The 18,758-nt window shown below is 50.3% G+C and overlaps 1 protein-coding gene across 2 annotated transcripts; it reads left to right on the top strand.

Annotated features, from left to right (window-relative positions):
* The first annotated feature begins 1,367 nt into the window (after nucleotides 1-1,367).
* GP9 (glycoprotein IX platelet) lies at nucleotides 1,368-8,461 on the top strand. 2 transcript variants are annotated; one of them, XM_032966468.2, is made up of 5 exons: nucleotides 1,380-1,521; nucleotides 1,790-1,906; nucleotides 3,743-3,916; nucleotides 6,444-6,626; nucleotides 7,940-8,461. In XM_032966468.2, the coding sequence occupies exons 3-5, from the start codon at nucleotides 3,752-3,754 to the stop codon at nucleotides 8,237-8,239; spliced, it is 648 nt and encodes a 215-aa protein (XP_032822359.1). In that variant the 5' UTR covers nucleotides 1,380-1,521; nucleotides 1,790-1,906; nucleotides 3,743-3,751; the 3' UTR covers nucleotides 8,240-8,461. The 2 variants fall into 2 exon arrangements, with proteins under 2 accessions (XP_032822357.1, XP_032822359.1); XM_032966466.2 differs by lacking the exon at nucleotides 1,790-1,906 and having other exon boundaries at nucleotides 1,368-1,521.
* The last annotated feature ends 10,297 nt before the right edge of the window (nucleotides 8,462-18,758 follow it).

Raw genomic sequence — 18,758 nt, 5'->3', positions numbered from 1 at the left:
CGATTCAGATAATTGTCACTGGTGTTGACCGTGAGCGAGAATCGAACTCGGGTCGCCGAGTTCTTAGTGCAGCGCGCTAACCACGATGCTACCACTCTCCACTCACCACGAGCACACACGCAGGCACGCACAGATGCATACACAATCATGTATACAGACACACACACACGAAGGTGGCAATGTTATCTGCATTGCCCCATTATTCTTTATATTTATGCGTATAAAATGTGTACATCAGTAGCAGCACATGCAAATTACGAAATACAATATTATTTTAACATTTTTTCATTCCAAAAAAAGCCTCGCTGACTCTTTCCCCCCTCCCTGTGAAGAATCTGTTTGAAATATTGGGGCCATTTCCTTGAAAAAAAATATATATCTTTATTAAGCAAGTCAATTAACGGCATTCAAAACTAAGACCAGGATATTAATTCAAGTTATTTTCCACTGACGATTCAGGAAAAGGTCAAGAACCACGCGAACAGCGGTCTGGGTTAATCCCTCGGTGGGCTTTGTCTGGTAGGATGCGGGGGATGGTTTAATGTTGTATTTGTTTGTGTTTGGGTGATCTGTTGACCTTTCTTGTATTTTGCACTCCTATCGTGTTGTTGTTGTTGTACTGTTTGTTGTTGTAGCCTTCTTACCCCGTGCCCCGACTGGACATCTGTGATAAAGAGCTTTACAGATAATCGGATTTTTCCTCCAGTATGAATGAATACGAATCTGGTTCGCATGGGTGTAGGCGGGGCCTATCGATGGAGTGGGCGTGGCTGTGTAAAAGTGGGCGGGGCATGACGGAGGGACGGAGGGGCAGAGGAGCAACGCTCACAACAACGAGCGGAGTGCCGGGCGAATAAAGCACAGCAAGTTGGCATAATAGGGGGCCACAGGTGGTGCATCGGCCAGTCATCTCAGTCAACCCATGGCAACCTGCTGGGTCTGTCCCGTGACCACTTGCCAGCGGTCGTTCGACACTTCACGTGGCCTGAGCGTGCACATGGCCTGGCACAAGCGCCGTGGGGACGTCACCACCACTTATTGGCGAATGGCGGTTGTTGTTGTTGGGGCCGACGGAGGGGAGGGATCCGCCAGCTAGCCATGGGTCTCACCCACCCCCTCCCGATTTAGCGTTGAGCCCTCCTGAAATGTGGTAGCTTTCAGGCTAACGGAATCCGCTATCAGTGCACGAACATCCATCACGGGTCACGCATGGCTTAAGCGGCAGCTTGGTCTACGTGGGAGCGAGTAACCCCCCCCACTCACAGGGCCAGCAGTTCCCCTTTCTGAGTGCCCAATCAAGAGCCATTTGTGGGCGCACTCTGCTCAAAAAATAAATGCCACTCGTTTGCAGAAATTTGTGCCGGACATTTATTTTTTCATGCGTTAGTCATCGAGCCGAGTGAGCGAGCGAGCACGCGCGCGTCTCGTTTTAGTCGATTTCCATTTCTCGTTTTGTTCCCATCGCTGCAAGGTCTGCGCGCGAGATTTCGCGAGTAAAACTCAAGGGGATTCCGGAAAGAGGTAGGTCGGTTGTGCGGTGTGTGTAAGAAATGACAGAGACCCGCGGTTCCTCTGCACATCACTGCTGTGTGTACACGTACAGCCCTCGTGGCAATCCACTGCTGGATGGCGGCCTGCCCACGCTGTGCGGGTTGTGTGGGTTATTTGTCCCTCCTGTCACCACGCTGGTCATTGCGGGTTGGTGAGTACGACTAGCATCTCGGCGCGGGAGCCTAGAATTTCAGTACAATTATTGATTTTGCTGCACTGTCCTCTGTTGCACACACAGAGTCGAGACTCCGTCCTGTGGCAGCCCGTTTGTGCATGGTGGTCGCCCATCCCAGCACTATCCATGTTCAATCCCGCTTAGCTTCCGAGATATGACGAGATCAGGCGTAGTAACAGGGTGAGTTATCTTGTCTCCGCAGGCTATTTAATATAGATATTCAACAGCATCATCAGTCTTCCGTCTATCCACTGCTGGACAAAGTCCTCCCCATGCTGCGATGCCACAATCCATCTCACTGCTGCGCTCCAAGTGATTATCACCGCTCCATCTCCATGGTAGTCATCCTCGTGTGTGGGGTCCTCGCCTCCAGCTGCCATTCCATCATCAGTCTTCTCCAACGGCCATCGTCCCAATTCTAACCATGACACGTCCTGCCCAAGCCCACTTGCTTTTCTCGACAACACAGCTGGTGTCTGTATTCATGCGTGTGCTTTCCCATTCCATGGAGATCCTCTTTCTCTCGGTGTAATTCAATGCTTCGTTCATCTCACCACCGCTTTACCGTGCACTTGGTCGGCGTTTTGTTGCACGTTGCTTGCCACAAATGAACCACAATATCGCGGCTGATCTCGTCAGGGAGCATACATCATCACGCGAACTCCACGCATCCTCGCAGCAGCAGCTTTTGACTGGCCATCGAACAAAAACGGTCGCTGCATCGCGCGCTTTCAGATGCGCTTCTGCGGCCGTCTGGAACGCTCTCCTTTCCGATATAAGGAAGCCATTGTATTTTCGCACTTTTACATCATCTCGATTGAAAACAAATGTATTTAGAACTGCCTTTCATGAGAATAGGCGTTCCCCTTTTTTCTGGCAACAAAACAGGTGTTAAGATATATATTCTTGGTTATTTCGGTAAAGTCACGTAGACACCACCACAAGTATATGTGGTTAATGCAGACATGATTCCTTTAAAAAATGTTTCAGTTTGGTGTTTTACCATTTTAACACCTGTTTTGTTGCCAGAAAAAAGGGGAAAACCTATTCTCATGTTTTGATACTGGCAAAGGAGGTCCCCTGAAACTGCCTTTCGTGTTCAGTTCGTTGTCTCTTCCCCGCAACTCGCATTAGCGCGGTTGGCTACGTACGGTGCGAAAATAAGTTCAACACACATGCTCACATTTATTGTCAGTGTGCGCGTTTTCCCGATCCGTGTCGTAGCGGATAACCAACCTTCGTCACTTCTCTTCCCTTCCCAAACACTCTCTTATATAACCTCGTTCAATTCAAGAGACGCGTTGTTAACTCGTAACGATTACAACTCAGAGAGTGACGTTTGATGCTGGCCGCTTGATGCTTTGGGCCTTTGGACCCGTGCTCAGGAACTGTGTAATAATCCGGGAGGTGATTTAGATCTGTGGCGGTTGTGAGCGTTGGTGGATCTCACAAATTTCGCAAAACTCCCTTCCCATTGGCGTCAAGGTACCATAACCCTTGCTCTGCCAAGAGACGGTGGCACATTAAAGTGTGAACTCATCTCATCTCTCCTTCCTGTACGGGATAGAGTGCTTCCCCCTCACGCGCTTGGGTTTTCATCCGGGTGCTCCAGTTTCCTCCCACAAGTAGAAACACTCATTAATTAGCTAAAAAAACCATCTTAATATGTGGAGAACGGCAGAGAAAGGGAAATCGTTGGTAGCGTCGGCTCACCGCACGGCTGACGCCTTCCAGCTCGCCCGCGGTTCATCAGCGACCGCGAGGGATGCGCTCGGCACGGACGGCGACGCGACACCATCACACCGGACGCTCTTTGAGCATACCCTTCGGTTCTTTCGGTAAAGTCACGTAGGTATACAAATGAAATAGAACAAATCACGATGTTTCGAACGCAGCACAAGCGTCCGTCATCAGGTGGGAAAGCGTGGTCTGCTGCCGAGGCACTCTTTGAGCAGTTAAACGCGAATGTCGCCGTGGGGGGGGGGGGGGGGCTTCTTTTCTTCGCGCTCCCCACAGCCAGGGACGATGCCGGCGCTGGCGCTGTGGTGCGCGTTCGCTCTGCTTCACGGCGCGGCCGCCTGCCCCGCCGGCTGCATATGCTACAGAGACTCGACGGTCGACTGCTCCAAAAAGGGGCTGACGGAGTTCCCCACGGACGTGCCCAGCAACACCAAGAGGCTGCTGCTCCAGGTGCCGAGCGCCGGGTCGGTGTAGGGGCACCACCAGTGGGTAGTGAAGTCACCCGCAGGTCCTGGATCTCCAGGGGATCGTGCTACGTTTGAGGCAGACATCCATCCTGGGGAAATCTGTGAGTCTTCCCAGGACATTGTACGGTACCGCTGCTAGGTGGAGACTTCCCCAAGCCATCCTCATCATCGCCGTCATCGTCGTCGATCATTGTCTTGCCACTGATGGATGAAGAGCGTTGCCGACCTTCGTGGTTCTGCAAGGCCGCACAATTAATCTCACGTCTTTGCATGGAGTGATCTCTCTGCTCCATCTCTGTTGTAGTCATCCTATTGGGTGCGTCCTCTCCTTAAGCTGCCATTCCATTGCCTGTCTTGTCCATCGGCTGTCACCAATTCTAGATATTATATCTCTTGCTAGCCGGAGCAAACTGAAAATCTAAATTTTCAGCGGGGGTTCATCTGAATAAATTGACAAACAAAATTTAAAGCGTTTTTTTTTCGTGCAGTGATTCATGACCGGATTGAAAACATCGAGTTACTACTGCCCTAGAGAACCTGGTGGCTGAAACTTGAATTCGAACCCAGATCTAAGCGGTGCTGGCTCAGTGCTTTGATCCACGTGTCCACCCTGGCTTAATGTCTCTTAAACGCACTGAACATAATGGGCGCGATTGGTGAACAATGCAATCGGCACATTGTATTCCTCTTATCTACGAGATCGAATTAAACGTGTGTGATAGGATGAAGCTGCGGCACAATTATTGTTTACTTGTGTGGAAATGGGATCAATTTATTTGTAGTAACATTTTTTGGGTTAGATCGCGTAAATATAAATGTGTCGTTAACCCGCCGCCGTCGCCGCCGCCGCCGTCGTCGTCGTCACGATCGTCACCACCACCACCATCATCATCGCCACCGGCATCTCATTTTTATAACCATCTCAGTCTGATGCGAGCAACGATCTCCGTGGACGGCGTCAAAAGTCGTTCGAGCGACGCGAACTCCGACTTGAAGCGGCGCCGATCGCGCAGAGCGAGAGTCGCGCGGCGGCAACGACGGCGGCGGGTGGCGCCTCCACGGTCTTGGCGTCAATGGATAAGCAGGGAGATTTAAAATAAATAAAAAAATAATCGGCCTTGAAACTTGATAAGGTCGGGCATGCTACTGGGCCACCGCGTGACACGCGATTCGCAAACTGCGCTTTTGACAGCTGTGAATCCGCGAGCGTAATATTCGTCCTCGCTTTTTGCGCGATTTGTATTGCGCTGTTGCTTCATTCGAGTTCACGTAACATTTGAGTTTTAAGTACGATTATTTGATTGATCTCTCCGTGTAACTTCCTCTAATTTCCCACCATTGGCGATCCACCAGTTGGGGCTGCACAGCCTCGACAAAGGGCTGCACGGGTCATCTGGGTCTTTCTTCTCAGCTGAATTCAAATATCTGCGTCTACGCGAGAGGCCCTTTGTCAATCCACTGCTGGATGGGGGTCTCCTCCACGCCGTGCGGGTCATGAGGGTTATTCGACCACACCTCACCATGTTCGTCAGCGCGGGTTGGTGACGGCAGGCAGCATATTGACGGGAGCACAGAAGCACAGTACAACTATGGTTTTTTTTTACCGCACTGCCCTCTGCTGTAGCCCTGCAGCCCTGTGAAAACGTGTTTGTGTGCGAGGGTCGTCCTTCGAAGTGATAGCCAGGCTCAACGTCTGCTTATCTCCCAAGCTCGGATGAGCTTGGGCGCATTCCAGGTGATTTTGTTTACGGCAATTTATTAAAACCCACTGCTCCCTCTAATGTGCCGTGTCCTCAATGACGGCGGCGATCGTAGCCTTTCATTGAGATTTGTCCATGTTTTGGCCCACGACGGGTCCTGTAGATCTGTAGATAGAAAATTAACTCACAGATGTGGAAGCATGGAAGTAGAGCACGACAAATGGACGTGGCCGCACCGCACACGCGTCGCGTAGAATACTCCGCTGACGTGGAGCGTTACAACCGTCTCGGATGCGAGCGGTGACGCGGCCGGGTGGTAGCGCATTCGCCACTCATAGCTAGCGGAGGTTCACGGTCCGAGTCCAGCGGCCGCCCTGATCATCACTGCGGTGTGTATTCAGCGCAGTCAAATGCCCCGCCGCCGTCTACTTCGCGGTGGGCGTCAAAGATCTCCCGCGAGGGCATTCGCAAGAGTGGTGGCGCCGACTGCGTGCCACCCGGCGTGACCGTTAAAATTTGGCAAGTAATAAAAGGAAATTATCCCGCGGCAAATTGCTCGGTGGGGATTATACACGGCCGACATCCCCCCCCCCCTCCTCCTCCTCCCCCATACTGCGAACACAAAGCAGGACCTTCCTGAGAAGAAAGAAAATATATCATGAGATTATGTGAGGCTTTCTTGGGCAAACAAGCGTAATCATATTATTAATAATAAGGTTCACCCCCATCTCTGCTACCCCGACCCCACACCCCCCCGCCACCCCCCCCCCCCCATCTCAAATCCCCACCCACCCCTGCCGTCGTGCGCAGGGGAACCAGCTGCAGACGGTGCCTCCGGGCGCGCTCGACCACCTCCATCGGCTGATGAAGCTCACGCTCGAGGACAACCCCTGGCACTGCGACTGTTCCATCCGCTACCTCGTGCTGTGGCTGCACGACGCGGCCCAGCTGGAGCGCGTCAACGCGACGTGCGGCAAGCCCAAGTTCCTCATGGTGCGATCGGCGTCGAGGTTAAGTCGGACAAGAGTCCCGTTGTCCGGGATTTACAGCGTTCAAATTTCAGCCGGACCGGGAGTTAAGATCAAGAACAAAAACTAAGTTATGATGAAAAAATTAATAATTGCAAATTGGGTTAGATCGCGTAAAAAAAAGTGCCATCAAAACATGCCAAAAACAACTATTGGTTGCGGAAGCTTACATGTTACAAGGCTAAGATGGATGCGGCATGTCAACATAATTCGTGTTATATCTACGATACCCTTTTTCCAGTATCAAAATGATGAACAAAAATAAGAACAGGCTGGTGTTTTATTGCTTTTTGACATTCTCTGGTCTAACACTGTTGAGAAGAGGCCACAAAGAAGGCTGTCTCTGGTGCAGGCCAACCAGTTTAAAAGGCAATGCATATGTTATCAGGGCGTTTGTTTCCATGTTTTGCCACAAGTATCTGTGGTTAATGCAGTGCACGATGCCTTGTAATTGGTATCTGTTCGGTGTTTGAACATCTTACCACCTCCTGTTTTTTGTCAGAAAGCGTAAAGCCCATTCTTATTTTTCTCTCATAATATTGACATTGGCAAAAGGGTCCCATAGGTATGCCACGGATTATGTTGACGTTGCCACATCCACCTTAGCCTATTGACGCGAAAGCTTTCACCACCAATGTTGTTTTTGGCATGTTTTGTTGGCACGTTTATTGACGCGATCTAACCCAAAATAAAATTATCATGAGCATCTTAGCCATGTTGTGGTTTCGTGATACTGATTTTTTTTTACCTCAAATGTAATGCAAATGCGGGGTGCAATCATAGAGGAATTTCAGGGAGAGGAACGTTGTCTTCTCGTGGTAGTGCCTTATGCCGACAATCTCTATACCCTACAACGGCACTGCGTTTCCAACGGTATAAAGCTGTCTATACATTTTTGTTAGAGACCCTTGAAATGTCGACAGCTCCCAACCTGTAAGCCCCAAAAGCCCTGGCGCTAAGCCAGCTCTGGGCATCAATGACCACCTGGCGTGGGCACTCGGGCCACAGTGGTCCCATGCCCTGCCCACCTACCCCATCCTCCCTTGCCCACCAGGTATCGTAGCCATTGAGTGTGCAGGCGGTGCAACTGCAACAAGACTAGGCGCCGGGCTATCAAGGTGTGGGAATTTTTTTTAACAATGGTCTGAAGATGATGGCGATGATGGAGCTACGAATAGTACATGATGATGATGCTATTGGTGGTGGTGACACAAGTGGTGGTGGTGATGACGACGATGATAATGCTTCTCCTAACTACCGCGCCCCTGGTGTGCGCAGCGCACACTGATCAGCACCCTGAGCGGTCTGGAGCTGGGCACGGAGTGCGCGAGGCCACATTCGATCTCGTGCTGGGAGGTGGCGCAGCGCGACATCGGCCTGCACATCATCTACGCGACGCTGCTGCTGCCGCTTGGCTACTGCTACCTGTGGTATCGCGGCGGCGGCGAAGACGGGGCCCGCGCCAGGGCGGCCAGCAGGCTCCGCCGCTCGCAGAGGGCGTCGCGGCTCGCCGCCATCGCCGCCGAAGATATATACGAGGACATCGACGGGAGAATCATGGCCACGGGGGCTCTCTAAGTTACCGGGCGGCGAGGTGGCGTGGGCTTGAGGGGGGAGTGGGAGGGGAGGGCGTGCTTTGGGGTGGATTGAGAAATCCACGCAGATGTCTCGCCTACACGCGCGTACGCGCACGTGGCCACCGTGTCTTTGAGTGATATATGCTGGTAAGACCGCCTCAGATGTACTTAACTCAGCTCAAAAGATATCTTCAATTAAAGACATCTCACTATCTCGAGGTAATTTGCTTGTCAGTTTCGATGTGGTATCTTTGTTTACCAAAGTTCCTGTGCCTGACACCATTGCAATCATTGAAGATTTGGTCCAACAAGGACTGAATGCTGATGTACCGGCCCTGGTTAGACACTGCCTCACCAACACTTACTTCACCTGGAATTGAACATTCTACAAATAAGTTGAAGGTACCCCAATGGGTTCTCCCTTATCTCCAGTTGTAGCCAATGGTTTCATGGAGAAATTTGAGACAGATGCCATCCAGGCATCCACCCTAAAGTCTTCATTTTGGAAGACATATGTAGATGACACGTTCGTTATCTATTCACATGGCCTACCAGCTCTGGACCAATTCTTCAACCACATCAATTCCATACACCCAGCCATCAAATTCACCATGGAGGTGGAAAATGATGGCAAGTTACCATTCTTGGATGTTTTAATCGAAAAGAGACCAGATGGCTCAATGGGACACTGTCTACAGGAAAGTCACCCATACAGATGCCGACCTAAAACCTGACTCACACCACCATCCATCCCAGAAGAATTCCCTCATCAAAACTCTACATGATCATTATTTAAACGCTATGGGCACACACGAAATTTATTTTGCTAAGACTAGGGTACTCTGCAAGCCCACTGGCTATCAGCAAAGATTCGTTCATGAAGCCATCCAGATATATAAACACAGACACAACTTCAACCGAGAAGATGGGTACAAACTGAGCAATCATTGGAAGGATGTTATTAACCAGTTTAGGTCATAACTGGCTGTGATGTTCCCTCCCTACCTACCTATGTTAGCAGTTATTTTCGACTCTCTGAGTTACATTCACTAACACAGCCACCGTTAGCTGTGTTATTAAATGGTGGACTGCCATCCTTGTCCACCTCAATGTGACGATGCTCTTGCGGAGCTCTCTCCGAGCTTACATTTACAAGCAAATTTCTTACATTGACACGCTAATCTCTCACAATATAATGGCCACTCCCACAGCTTCGTTTGTCCTAATTTAGCCGATCTTACATTTGTAGTGGAGTAGGAAGGTGTGCCGGAGAAACTGCGCAATTGTATTGATCACACAGACAGTGTGGGGTTTATCTGGGGTCAGCCTGAGGAGACGGCGGAAACAGTGGGGTCGTGTTAGGACAGCCAGGTGAAGAGGCTGGGGTGATGAGGTAACGGTCGGGCCAATTAAGCCAGAAGGGCTGTGATTGGTTGGTGCTGTTACTGGGGCCGAGGAGGCGTCGAGGTGTCTGGAAAAAGGCAGGTGGTTGAAGACGCGAGGCGTGCGGAGGCACGCGGACCAATTAATTAGCGATAATTAGAATGGGGATAAATTGGGGGGAGACAGAGAGAGAGGGGGAGATTGGAGTTGGGAGCTGTGCGGTGAAGACGTGGAGTTCGGAAACAGAGTTAAGAAGAGAGTTGGAGCATGGTGATAGCGAAGCCGAAGCAAGACAAAGCAGTTAGCAGTGGAGTGAGCATAGTGATAGCGAAGCTGAAGCAAGACGAAGCAGTTAGCAGTGGAGTGAGCATAGTGATAGCGAAGCTGAAGCAAGATGAAGCAGTTAGCAGTGGAGTGAGCATAGTGATAGCGAAGCTGAGCAAGACGGAGCAGTTAGCAGTGGAGTGAGCATAGCGATAGCGAAGCTGAAGAAGACGGAGCAGTTAGCAGTGGAGTGAGCGTAGTGATAGAGGAGCTGGAGACGAGGTGTGCGGAGACAGAGAAGTGAGATTGGGTTTCGCTGTGTGCGACGACGCTGTATAGCGGAGGAGCTGAGGAGGACAGCCAGCAGTGAAGAGAGCGTAGGGATAGAAGAGTTGAAGACGTGTGTGTGTGTGCGGAGCAAAGCCACGTGATACTGGGAACCAAGGTGGTGAGCGAGATGGGCGAAGCACGGCGAGCTAGCCGTGGTGTCCAGGATATGGTGGAGTGTGGAGAACGTGTCAACGATGAAAATAAAGAAGTGGTTGAAGAAAGGCAAAAGTTGTTCGTGTAAAGTTCAACCACTACACATTTACATGCAAAGTTAATCTCTAGCCCCTCCCACTGACCCTTGGGCAACACCCATCCCAAACCTTTAAAACTCCTTACCTTAGCAGCGCTCCCACCATATATTCTCAGCAGCTCTCCCGCGATATTTCTCACCTGATGACGATTGCTTGTGTTGCGATTGAAACGTCGTGATAGTGTTATTATTTTTATTTTCATAATTTCTACGTGGCTTTACCGAAAGATCCAAAAATATGTGTGATATATCTCTGAAGTGGGAGGGGGGGGGGGTTGCAGATTGGGGTTTCACAGGCTGATGTTAGACCGCGTGTAGTGCTTTTTCGCGACCGATGTTGTGATTGGAATTATTTTGGGCGCATCGCGCAGGCGACGTTGCACCCAGCAAAGCAAACGACCAGCGACGTTTGCTGCTGCTGAAGCCGTAACAAATTGGCACGTCTGTCCACATGACGTCTTACTTATTGGCTGTGTCGGGTGGCGGAGGGTGTGCGACACTCATTTTACTTACGCTGTGTTCCAAAAAAAAACCAATTACGAATCGGATGTTGTACCGCTTCCGTAGGTTTTTGCGGGTGTGCTGGTTAGATCCCCGGCGTGTCCTCGCGTTGTTCTGTGCTGTTGCTCAGCATGACGTCCGACGCTTCACTCCACCTTCTGGAAGTCCCTTCATGTCAAGCAACACGCGGTTAAATCCAACAACCGATTCACAGAGAGCTACACAAATATATATCATATATACACACACACACGGGTAACACAGTACGAGCTGCGTGTGCGTGTATGAGATATAGCGGCGGTAGTGTAGTGGTTTTTGGCACACTACGCTACGAACCCGGCGACCCGAGTTCGATTCACACTCACAGCCAACGTCAGTGACGCATATCTGAAGCGATTATGGGCTTCCCGCTCGGTCGAACCAGCCTTAAATGAGTATACGTTACGGTGTGTCAACATCAGCACTGGGGAAACAAAGGCGGCCGGGCGTGGTTCCTGCCCATCCACCGTCTCGTGCGCTGTGCTGGCCTTAGTAAGTGCTCGCTAACAGCACTTGCCCCAACAGCCAGTTCAAGGCTATACTGGCAATCTTTGTCTTTGATATAGGAGCGGGTTGAGAATTCACAAACCAATGACTCACACGCACGCCTTGCACACAGACCTGGGGTCAATTATTATTGCAAACACAGCGGCATTGTTAGGTGAAATTGCAATTACACCGTGGTTGCAATTCATTATGAATGACACAATTACAATTGTAAGTGACCCCCAGGTCTACTTACACAGACACACATGGGTAGAAATAGCACCGTGTGTGTGTGAGAGGGTGGATTGAGAAACTACAGAGATTCTACTGCAATCCAATCTGTGAATGAGACAAACCCATCATTACAGATATGTAGTGCAAGTAGGAAAAACTCAAACAGTAGGATAATTTGCTAAACAACCTTGCAATGGCAAGAGGACCACGATGCAGTTCTTCAGGAACTGCTGATGGTTTTTGCTTAATGCGTGTTTTTTTGTGCACGTGTTTGCATATTCATTGAACGTTAAGATTTTACTGCATAGGATTTATATTGCGGTTGGGATGTTACGTTTCTCTACGATGTGTTTTCAGCCTGTCTGTGATTATTTGACGTTTTCGCTCCAATTGCCGGCAGATTCTTCAGGAACTGAAACAATGCATCCTAAAATCAATCAGTTCCCGACGAAGCTGCCGGCACTTGGAGCAAAGCGTCGGACATCACTAATAAGAGGTGGTCGCACAATGTGAGAGCTACACAAACCAACGTCTCTCTCACATACACTCGAGTACAAAAAGTACCAGTTGTGTGTGTGTGTGTACGGGACATCTGGCCAGATTGTGCTCTTTAGCCGTGTGCAGCAATGTTCATGTGTGCAGGGGGGGCTTCCCTTTTTTAGGGGTCCCCAAGACAAAATATTCTGTTTGTCTATTTGTCTATGTGCCTCTCTGTATCACTCTCCGTGTCTCTGTGTCTACCATTCTCCATATCTCACTGCATGTTATTATCTATATCTGTCTGTGTCTATAGATTTGTGACTATATCTATGAGTGTGTCAATAAATAACTGTCTCTCTCTCTCTCCGTGTCAGTCTGCGTGTCTGTTTATCTCTGCGTCAATCCGTTTCCTCGTCTCTCCGTGTCAATCTGCGTTCCTGTTTATCTCTGCTGTCTGCCACTCTCCCAAGTCTCTTCTGCATTGTCGCATCTGCGCCTGTTCTGAGGACAGTGTTCAACGAGTCGCGAAAATCACGGCATACAGTTTCTGACGGGTCACGCAATATTTCAGTTCAGCCCCGCTCAGGGTCCGGCTGGCGTATGCGATGACCCGCTCCATCCAGTCCTGCACCTGGGACAACACAGCGCCCAGCCCACGGCTGCAGGCGTCGGTGTCCAAAATAAAATCCGTGGAAAAGTCAGGGAAAGCCAGGTTGGGGGTATGGGTGAGGTGGTCCTTGAGGGTGGTGAAGGCCGTCTGGCAGGCCTCCGTCCAATGACAGGGGTTCTTAGGGGAAGTGAGTTGGGTGAGGGGGCATGCAATCTCGCTGAATCCCTACACAAAATCGACGATAGAAAGTGGCTACCCCCCAAAATTACCTGATCTCCATCAGGTTCCTCGGCCGTGGCCATTCCACTACGGCGCGTACCTTTTCTGGGTCGGTGCGCACCCCTGCCTCGCTGACGCGGTGTCTGAGCTACCCAACCTCGCGCTTCGCAATATGACACTTACGCGGCTTGAGCTTGAGGTGGGCTGCTCGCAGACGTTGGAACACCTCCCGTAACCTGGACCAGTGCTCAGATAGGGACCTACTGAACACTATCACGTCATCCAGGTAAATTAGGCACCATTCCCATTGCAGGCCCTGCATCACCAACTCCATCAACCACTGAAACATCGCAGGCACGTTAGTGAGTCCGAACGGAAGCACTCGGAACTCGAACAGTCCCATCAGGGTAATAAATGCAGTCTTTGACCGATCCTCCTTTGCCATCTCCACCTGCCAGTACCCAGACACTAGATCGAGGGTGGAAAAATACCACGCCCCCGCGAGGCTGTCAAAGGTGTCATCAATGCGGGGAATAGGAAAGGCGTCGGCGAGGGTAACCGCGTTTAGCTTTTAATAATGCAAAATCGGGTCGACCCATCCTTCTTCGTTACCAGCACAACCGGGGCAGACCAGAGGCTCGCTGAGGGCTGGATTATGTTATCGCGGAGCATATACGCGACCGCCTCTTTAACCTGGGCCCGTTCGGGTGCTCCCACTCGGTATGCGGGGAGTTGAATGGGTCGGGCGGCACCTGTGTCAATTTGGTGCTTAACGAGGTCTGTCCGGCCCACATCCGAATCGTGCTCACTAAACACGTCAGCGTACTCTTGCAGTAACCCTCGCAGCTGATCAGCCTCCCCCTTGGGCAAATCTGCCCAGGGTACCTGTAGTGTGTCAAGCAGGGGAACGGCCTCTGCTCTGGCAGTTGGACCGACTCGCCAGGCCAGGTCCTGGTTGTCCTTGGGGCGGCAGGGGTTCTCAGCCCAGAGGGCAAACACTAGAGCTGTTAGAGTGGCGTGCATGCAGGGGGTGTACTGTGGCTAACGTGGTGCGCCATCGCAGCATTGCTGGGGTGCTTTGGGGGTTAAATACCCGGGGGGGTTAAATACCCGAATAAACAGTCGGCCCCCGTCCGCGTTTACTAGCGTGGCCGACCCCACAACCCCGTACCGTGCCGCCAACTCCAGGTGAGGCGTCAACATTACCTCACACGATGGTCGGTGAGAGGGGTTAGGGGAGGGGCCTCACTACCAACAGCATCTCCGCGAGGGGGCCGATGGTGATGGCCGACGCCAGGATAGTGGCCACAGGCTCGAAGCGGGGGCAACCCGGCTCCTGTCCCAAGAACGGAATCCGCTCTCTGCTGCCCTTCACGATGGCGCATCGCTGGCGGGGCTGTATGTTGAGCTCCAACTTTTCCAGGAGGTCAGTACCTGCAATACATTCGTGGCATGTCACGCTCGACACATAGAACTCCTGGGAACACACCTGGTGTCTGAGACGAACCTCAAGGGTGACCGTCCCCAGCAGTCCCATCCCAACTCTGCTTGCAGTGTGCAGCGCGTCATCCGGGGCATGTAGGTAGCTCCCGTAAACCCTGACCATGCTGAAGTGTGTTGTGCTCACAAGTGAGGCTACCGCCCCCGTGTCGAGCAGAATCCAGGTACGCTGCCCCTTCACCTGCCCTTCCACCAGTGACGTGGCCCCCGTGATTCCTGCCATCAGCTCAAGCAGCCAGTCGCCCGAAAGTCGCCGCGTTCTTGGGTGTTGTTGCCGGCATCTGCATGGGCGTCACTAGCTCGCCATTATCATTACAGCTTATTTGTGTTGGGACCACGTCGATCGCACCGCTCGGTGATCCCTTCTCTCGGGAGGCCTTGGTGTTTAACCCTGGCAATTGTCAAGCGCGGGCGATCTGGGGACAGTCTCTCACGAGATGCCACCATTGGTCGCATACATAGCACGCACGGGGAATGGCGGTGGCTCCATAAGAGGCCTCTTCTCACTCCACCTTCCCCTCCCAGTGCGCATTTGTTCGAGCTCTGCCTCTAGTTCAGACACTCGCCCGGTTATCCCCCCCTACCTTGGCCTGGACTGTCTCCACTATAGACTGCAGTTTGTTCATATTTCGGGTCACCTCCTCGCTTACTTTGGGTCAGCCGGCCTGCTATATCTCCCATGCCGGTCTGTATCCCTGCTACCCATCCCGGGGTGGTCTCACGGGGTCCTGGAGGCTCCCTCGCCCCCCCCCTCTCACCGTCCTGGCGAGCTCCTCCTCCTCCTCTGGAAGAAGGCTCGCGATGGCGCGCTCCCGTCCCAGCCCTCGGAACTGCGCGTGCTCATTAGCGAGTCTCTCGCATGCACGTGCGCGCTCAACAAGGGCGTCAAATGGGAGGCGCGCGCAGCTCACAGCCGGCTGTCACCATGAGGTGCCAGTCGGATACTCCCGATTTTTATCGGCGGCGAGGTCATCAGTGATCTCGGCAGCGTACCCCAGGCGCGCACTCTGCGTTAGCGAGCGCACGCTGAAGCAGGAGGAATATTACTTTAATCCTAAGCTGTGCGTCTATCATCCACTTACATTGGTATCTTACACCTATTATCTGTACTGTATATGTACTTTATATGTACTGTACTCGTCACCATTGTACAACTACTTTACGTATTCTATTCTTAATAGCATTGCAAGTAGTCATACTCGGGGTGCATGGGCATGGTTATAGAATAAACAGTATTAGGGTTAGAGAATTACCAGTATTAACTACAGTACGTCATCCTTTAGAGTGTACAGTGCTAAACCCCATCCTATTGAATATATCACAAACTACCAAGTCAAAGCCAAGCTTAAAGACTGGAACATTTCGATAACTATCAAAAACAACATTTCGGTCTTTTACCTGTAAAATGCAAAAGCACGTGGGTCACACGCAGCAATCCTTAACCGGGTCCCCATTAACCACGTGACTGGTATACAGGTCAGGTCACTCAATAACCCTGCCAGCCACCTACAGGCAAGACTTCCACTACGCTCGACTCTGGGTGTGTAGCACTCCTAGTGGCTGCAGGTATGATCTTGAGTTTTGATGATAGTGTGCTGATCTTTAAAGGTGCATTGGAAATTTTTGACACTCCTGCTGATAATTCTGCTGTTATGGAGTGACTCATGCTGCCAGCTATGGCTGCAAAGTTTTGGTCGTACATGTTATGTACATCGTTTATTGTTAAATTTGAATCACAGTTCCTATGATCACTGTTGCATTGTTTTTATAGCTTTATTTGGGTGATTTTGAAAACGTATGGTTAAGCCATGTTTGTTTGTTGAAGTACAGAGTTAGCCTCTCAACTTTAGCAATCTTTGCAATTACGTAATCAACCAGGTAAGGTGCTGACTGTTGTGTTAGCCGACTCTCTGTGTTGGATTGAATTGTATTTCTAAGTTCACTAGGTTTGTTTTCTACCTGATGACGATTGCTTGTATTGCAATCGAAACGTCGTATTATATTATTTATTTTATTTTCTTTCTACGTGACTTTACCGAAAGAACCAAAGAGTAATTCCTGCAGTCACGAAGCTTCAAATAAAGGTTGATAATGTAGTTACTATATTCTTAGCTCTTTCGGTAAAGTCACGTTGAAGGGAAACAATAAAATAATAAAATATATAAAACAATAAAAAATAAAAATTCTCACGACGTTTCGACCATAACACAAACGGTCGTCATCAGGTGTGTCGATTTGCATAAATTTATGTATTTTTAAACGGTGTATTTATTTATTTATTTCAAAAAAACGTCAGCGCCACGCGCAGCGATTTGGCAGTTTGTTTAGAAGGACTAGTCCAATTAAGACCTGAAATGGTTTATCAAATCTTTCCAATGATTGCTAAGCCAGAATCCATCTTCTCGGTTGAAATTGTCTCTGTGCTTGTATATGTGGATAGCCTCATGAACGAATCTCTCATGGTAGCCAGATGGCTTACAAAGAACCTCTGTCTTGGAAAAGTCAATGTCACGTGAGCCTACTGAATTTTTTTTATTTTTTTAAAATTGATTGTTCACGCTTACAGTGGCTTTCAGACAGCATACATTAAATTTTCGTCTCCCCCCTCCTCTTTTCAGAACATAGATGGACTAGTCCTTCTAAACAAACTGCCAAATCGCTGCGCGTGGCGCTGACGTTTTTTTAAAAATAAATAAATACACCGTTTAGAAATAAATACATTTATGCAAACCGACACACCTGATGACGACCGTTTCTGTTATGGTCGAAACGTCGTGAGAATTTTATTTTTTTAATAGTTTTATATATATTTTATTATTTTATCGTTTCCCTTCAACGTGACTTTACCGAAAGAGCTAAGAATATGAATTACTGCAGTCACGAAAGCTTTAAATCAAAATGTAGTTACTACACTACTGATAATGTAGTTACTACACCACTGATAATGAAGTTACTACACTACTGATAATGTAGTTACTACGTCACTGATACTGGTAGAAACCTCCTGGTTACACCAGCCCACAGAGGATTATTGTGTCCGTCCATCCGTCGTGCATCCAAAAATGGGAGGGGTGGGGCTGGGTGGAGAGGGGAGGGTGGGGAGGAGAGGGTGGGGCTGGGTGGGGAGGGGAGAGTGGGGAGGGGCTGGGTGGGGAGGGAGGGGCTGGGTGGGGAGGGTGGGGAGGGGCTGGGTGGGGAGGGTGGGGAGGGGTTGGGTGCGGAGGGTGGGGCTGGGTGGGGGTTGGGAGGGGTGGGGCTGGGTGGAGAGGGGAGGGGCTGGTCACCCCGTGGTGCCCTTATAAAACTCAACGTTTAACCTACTCACGCCGGCTTGTGCCCGCCCTCACAGTCGGGCATATTTGCGGAATACACCACACCGCCGTTGACCCTGGCTATTGACCGAGCAACCCAACGCTCCTACCAGCTCCCTCCGCAGGAATGTGTTGTAGTTACTACACTACTGATAATGTAGTCACTACACCACTGATAATGTAGTTACTACACTACATTATAATGTAGTTACTACACTACTGATAATGTAGTTACTACACTACATTATACGTAGTTTTACCAAGTTTCCCTGCTATCTTTGCCTTTGGGACAGCAGGGACACCAAGGCGCACTACCATAGGTGGGGCTGGCCACAGCAGACCGAATTCTCTGTGGGGAGGAACCACGTCAAGTGGGAGCCACTGGTGGACCCCCGGAAGGTGCTGATGCCACCACTGCACATCAAATTGGGCCTTATGAAACAATTTGTCAGAGCTGTAGATAAGGAGTCGGCAGCCTTCAAGTACCTTCAAGACTTATTCCCTAAGCTGTCTGAGGCAAAGGTCAAAGCCGATATCTTCATCGGACCAAAGATAAAGAAGATCTTGGAGTGCAATGAATTCCCCAAGAAGCTCACTAGTAAGGAGAAAGCGGCTTGGAACAGCTTTGTCGCAGTGGTTCGTGGCTTCCTGGGCAATCACAAGGTCGAAAACTATGTGGAGCTGGTTGAGTCTCTGGTGAAGTACTACGGCACAATGGGCTGTAGGATGTCCCTAAAAGTCCATATCCTTGATGCTCATCTTGATAAATTCAAGGAAAACATGGGGGTGTACTCGGAGGAGTAAGGCGAGTGCTTCCACCAGGATATACTGGACTTTGAACACTGCTACCAAGGACAGTATAACGAGAACATTACGGGAGACTACATTTGGGGGCTGATTCGTGAAAGTGATT

This window comes from Petromyzon marinus, chromosome 36 (assembly GCF_048934315.1).
Source record: "Petromyzon marinus isolate PM22_M1 ecotype Great Lakes invasive population chromosome 36, UKy_Petmar_22M1.pri1.0, whole genome shotgun sequence".
Lineage (NCBI taxonomy): Eukaryota > Metazoa > Chordata > Hyperoartia > Petromyzontiformes > Petromyzontidae > Petromyzon > Petromyzon marinus.
The sequence above is the reverse complement of the archived record's forward strand: the minus strand, read 5'-3'. Positions and strand labels throughout refer to the sequence as shown.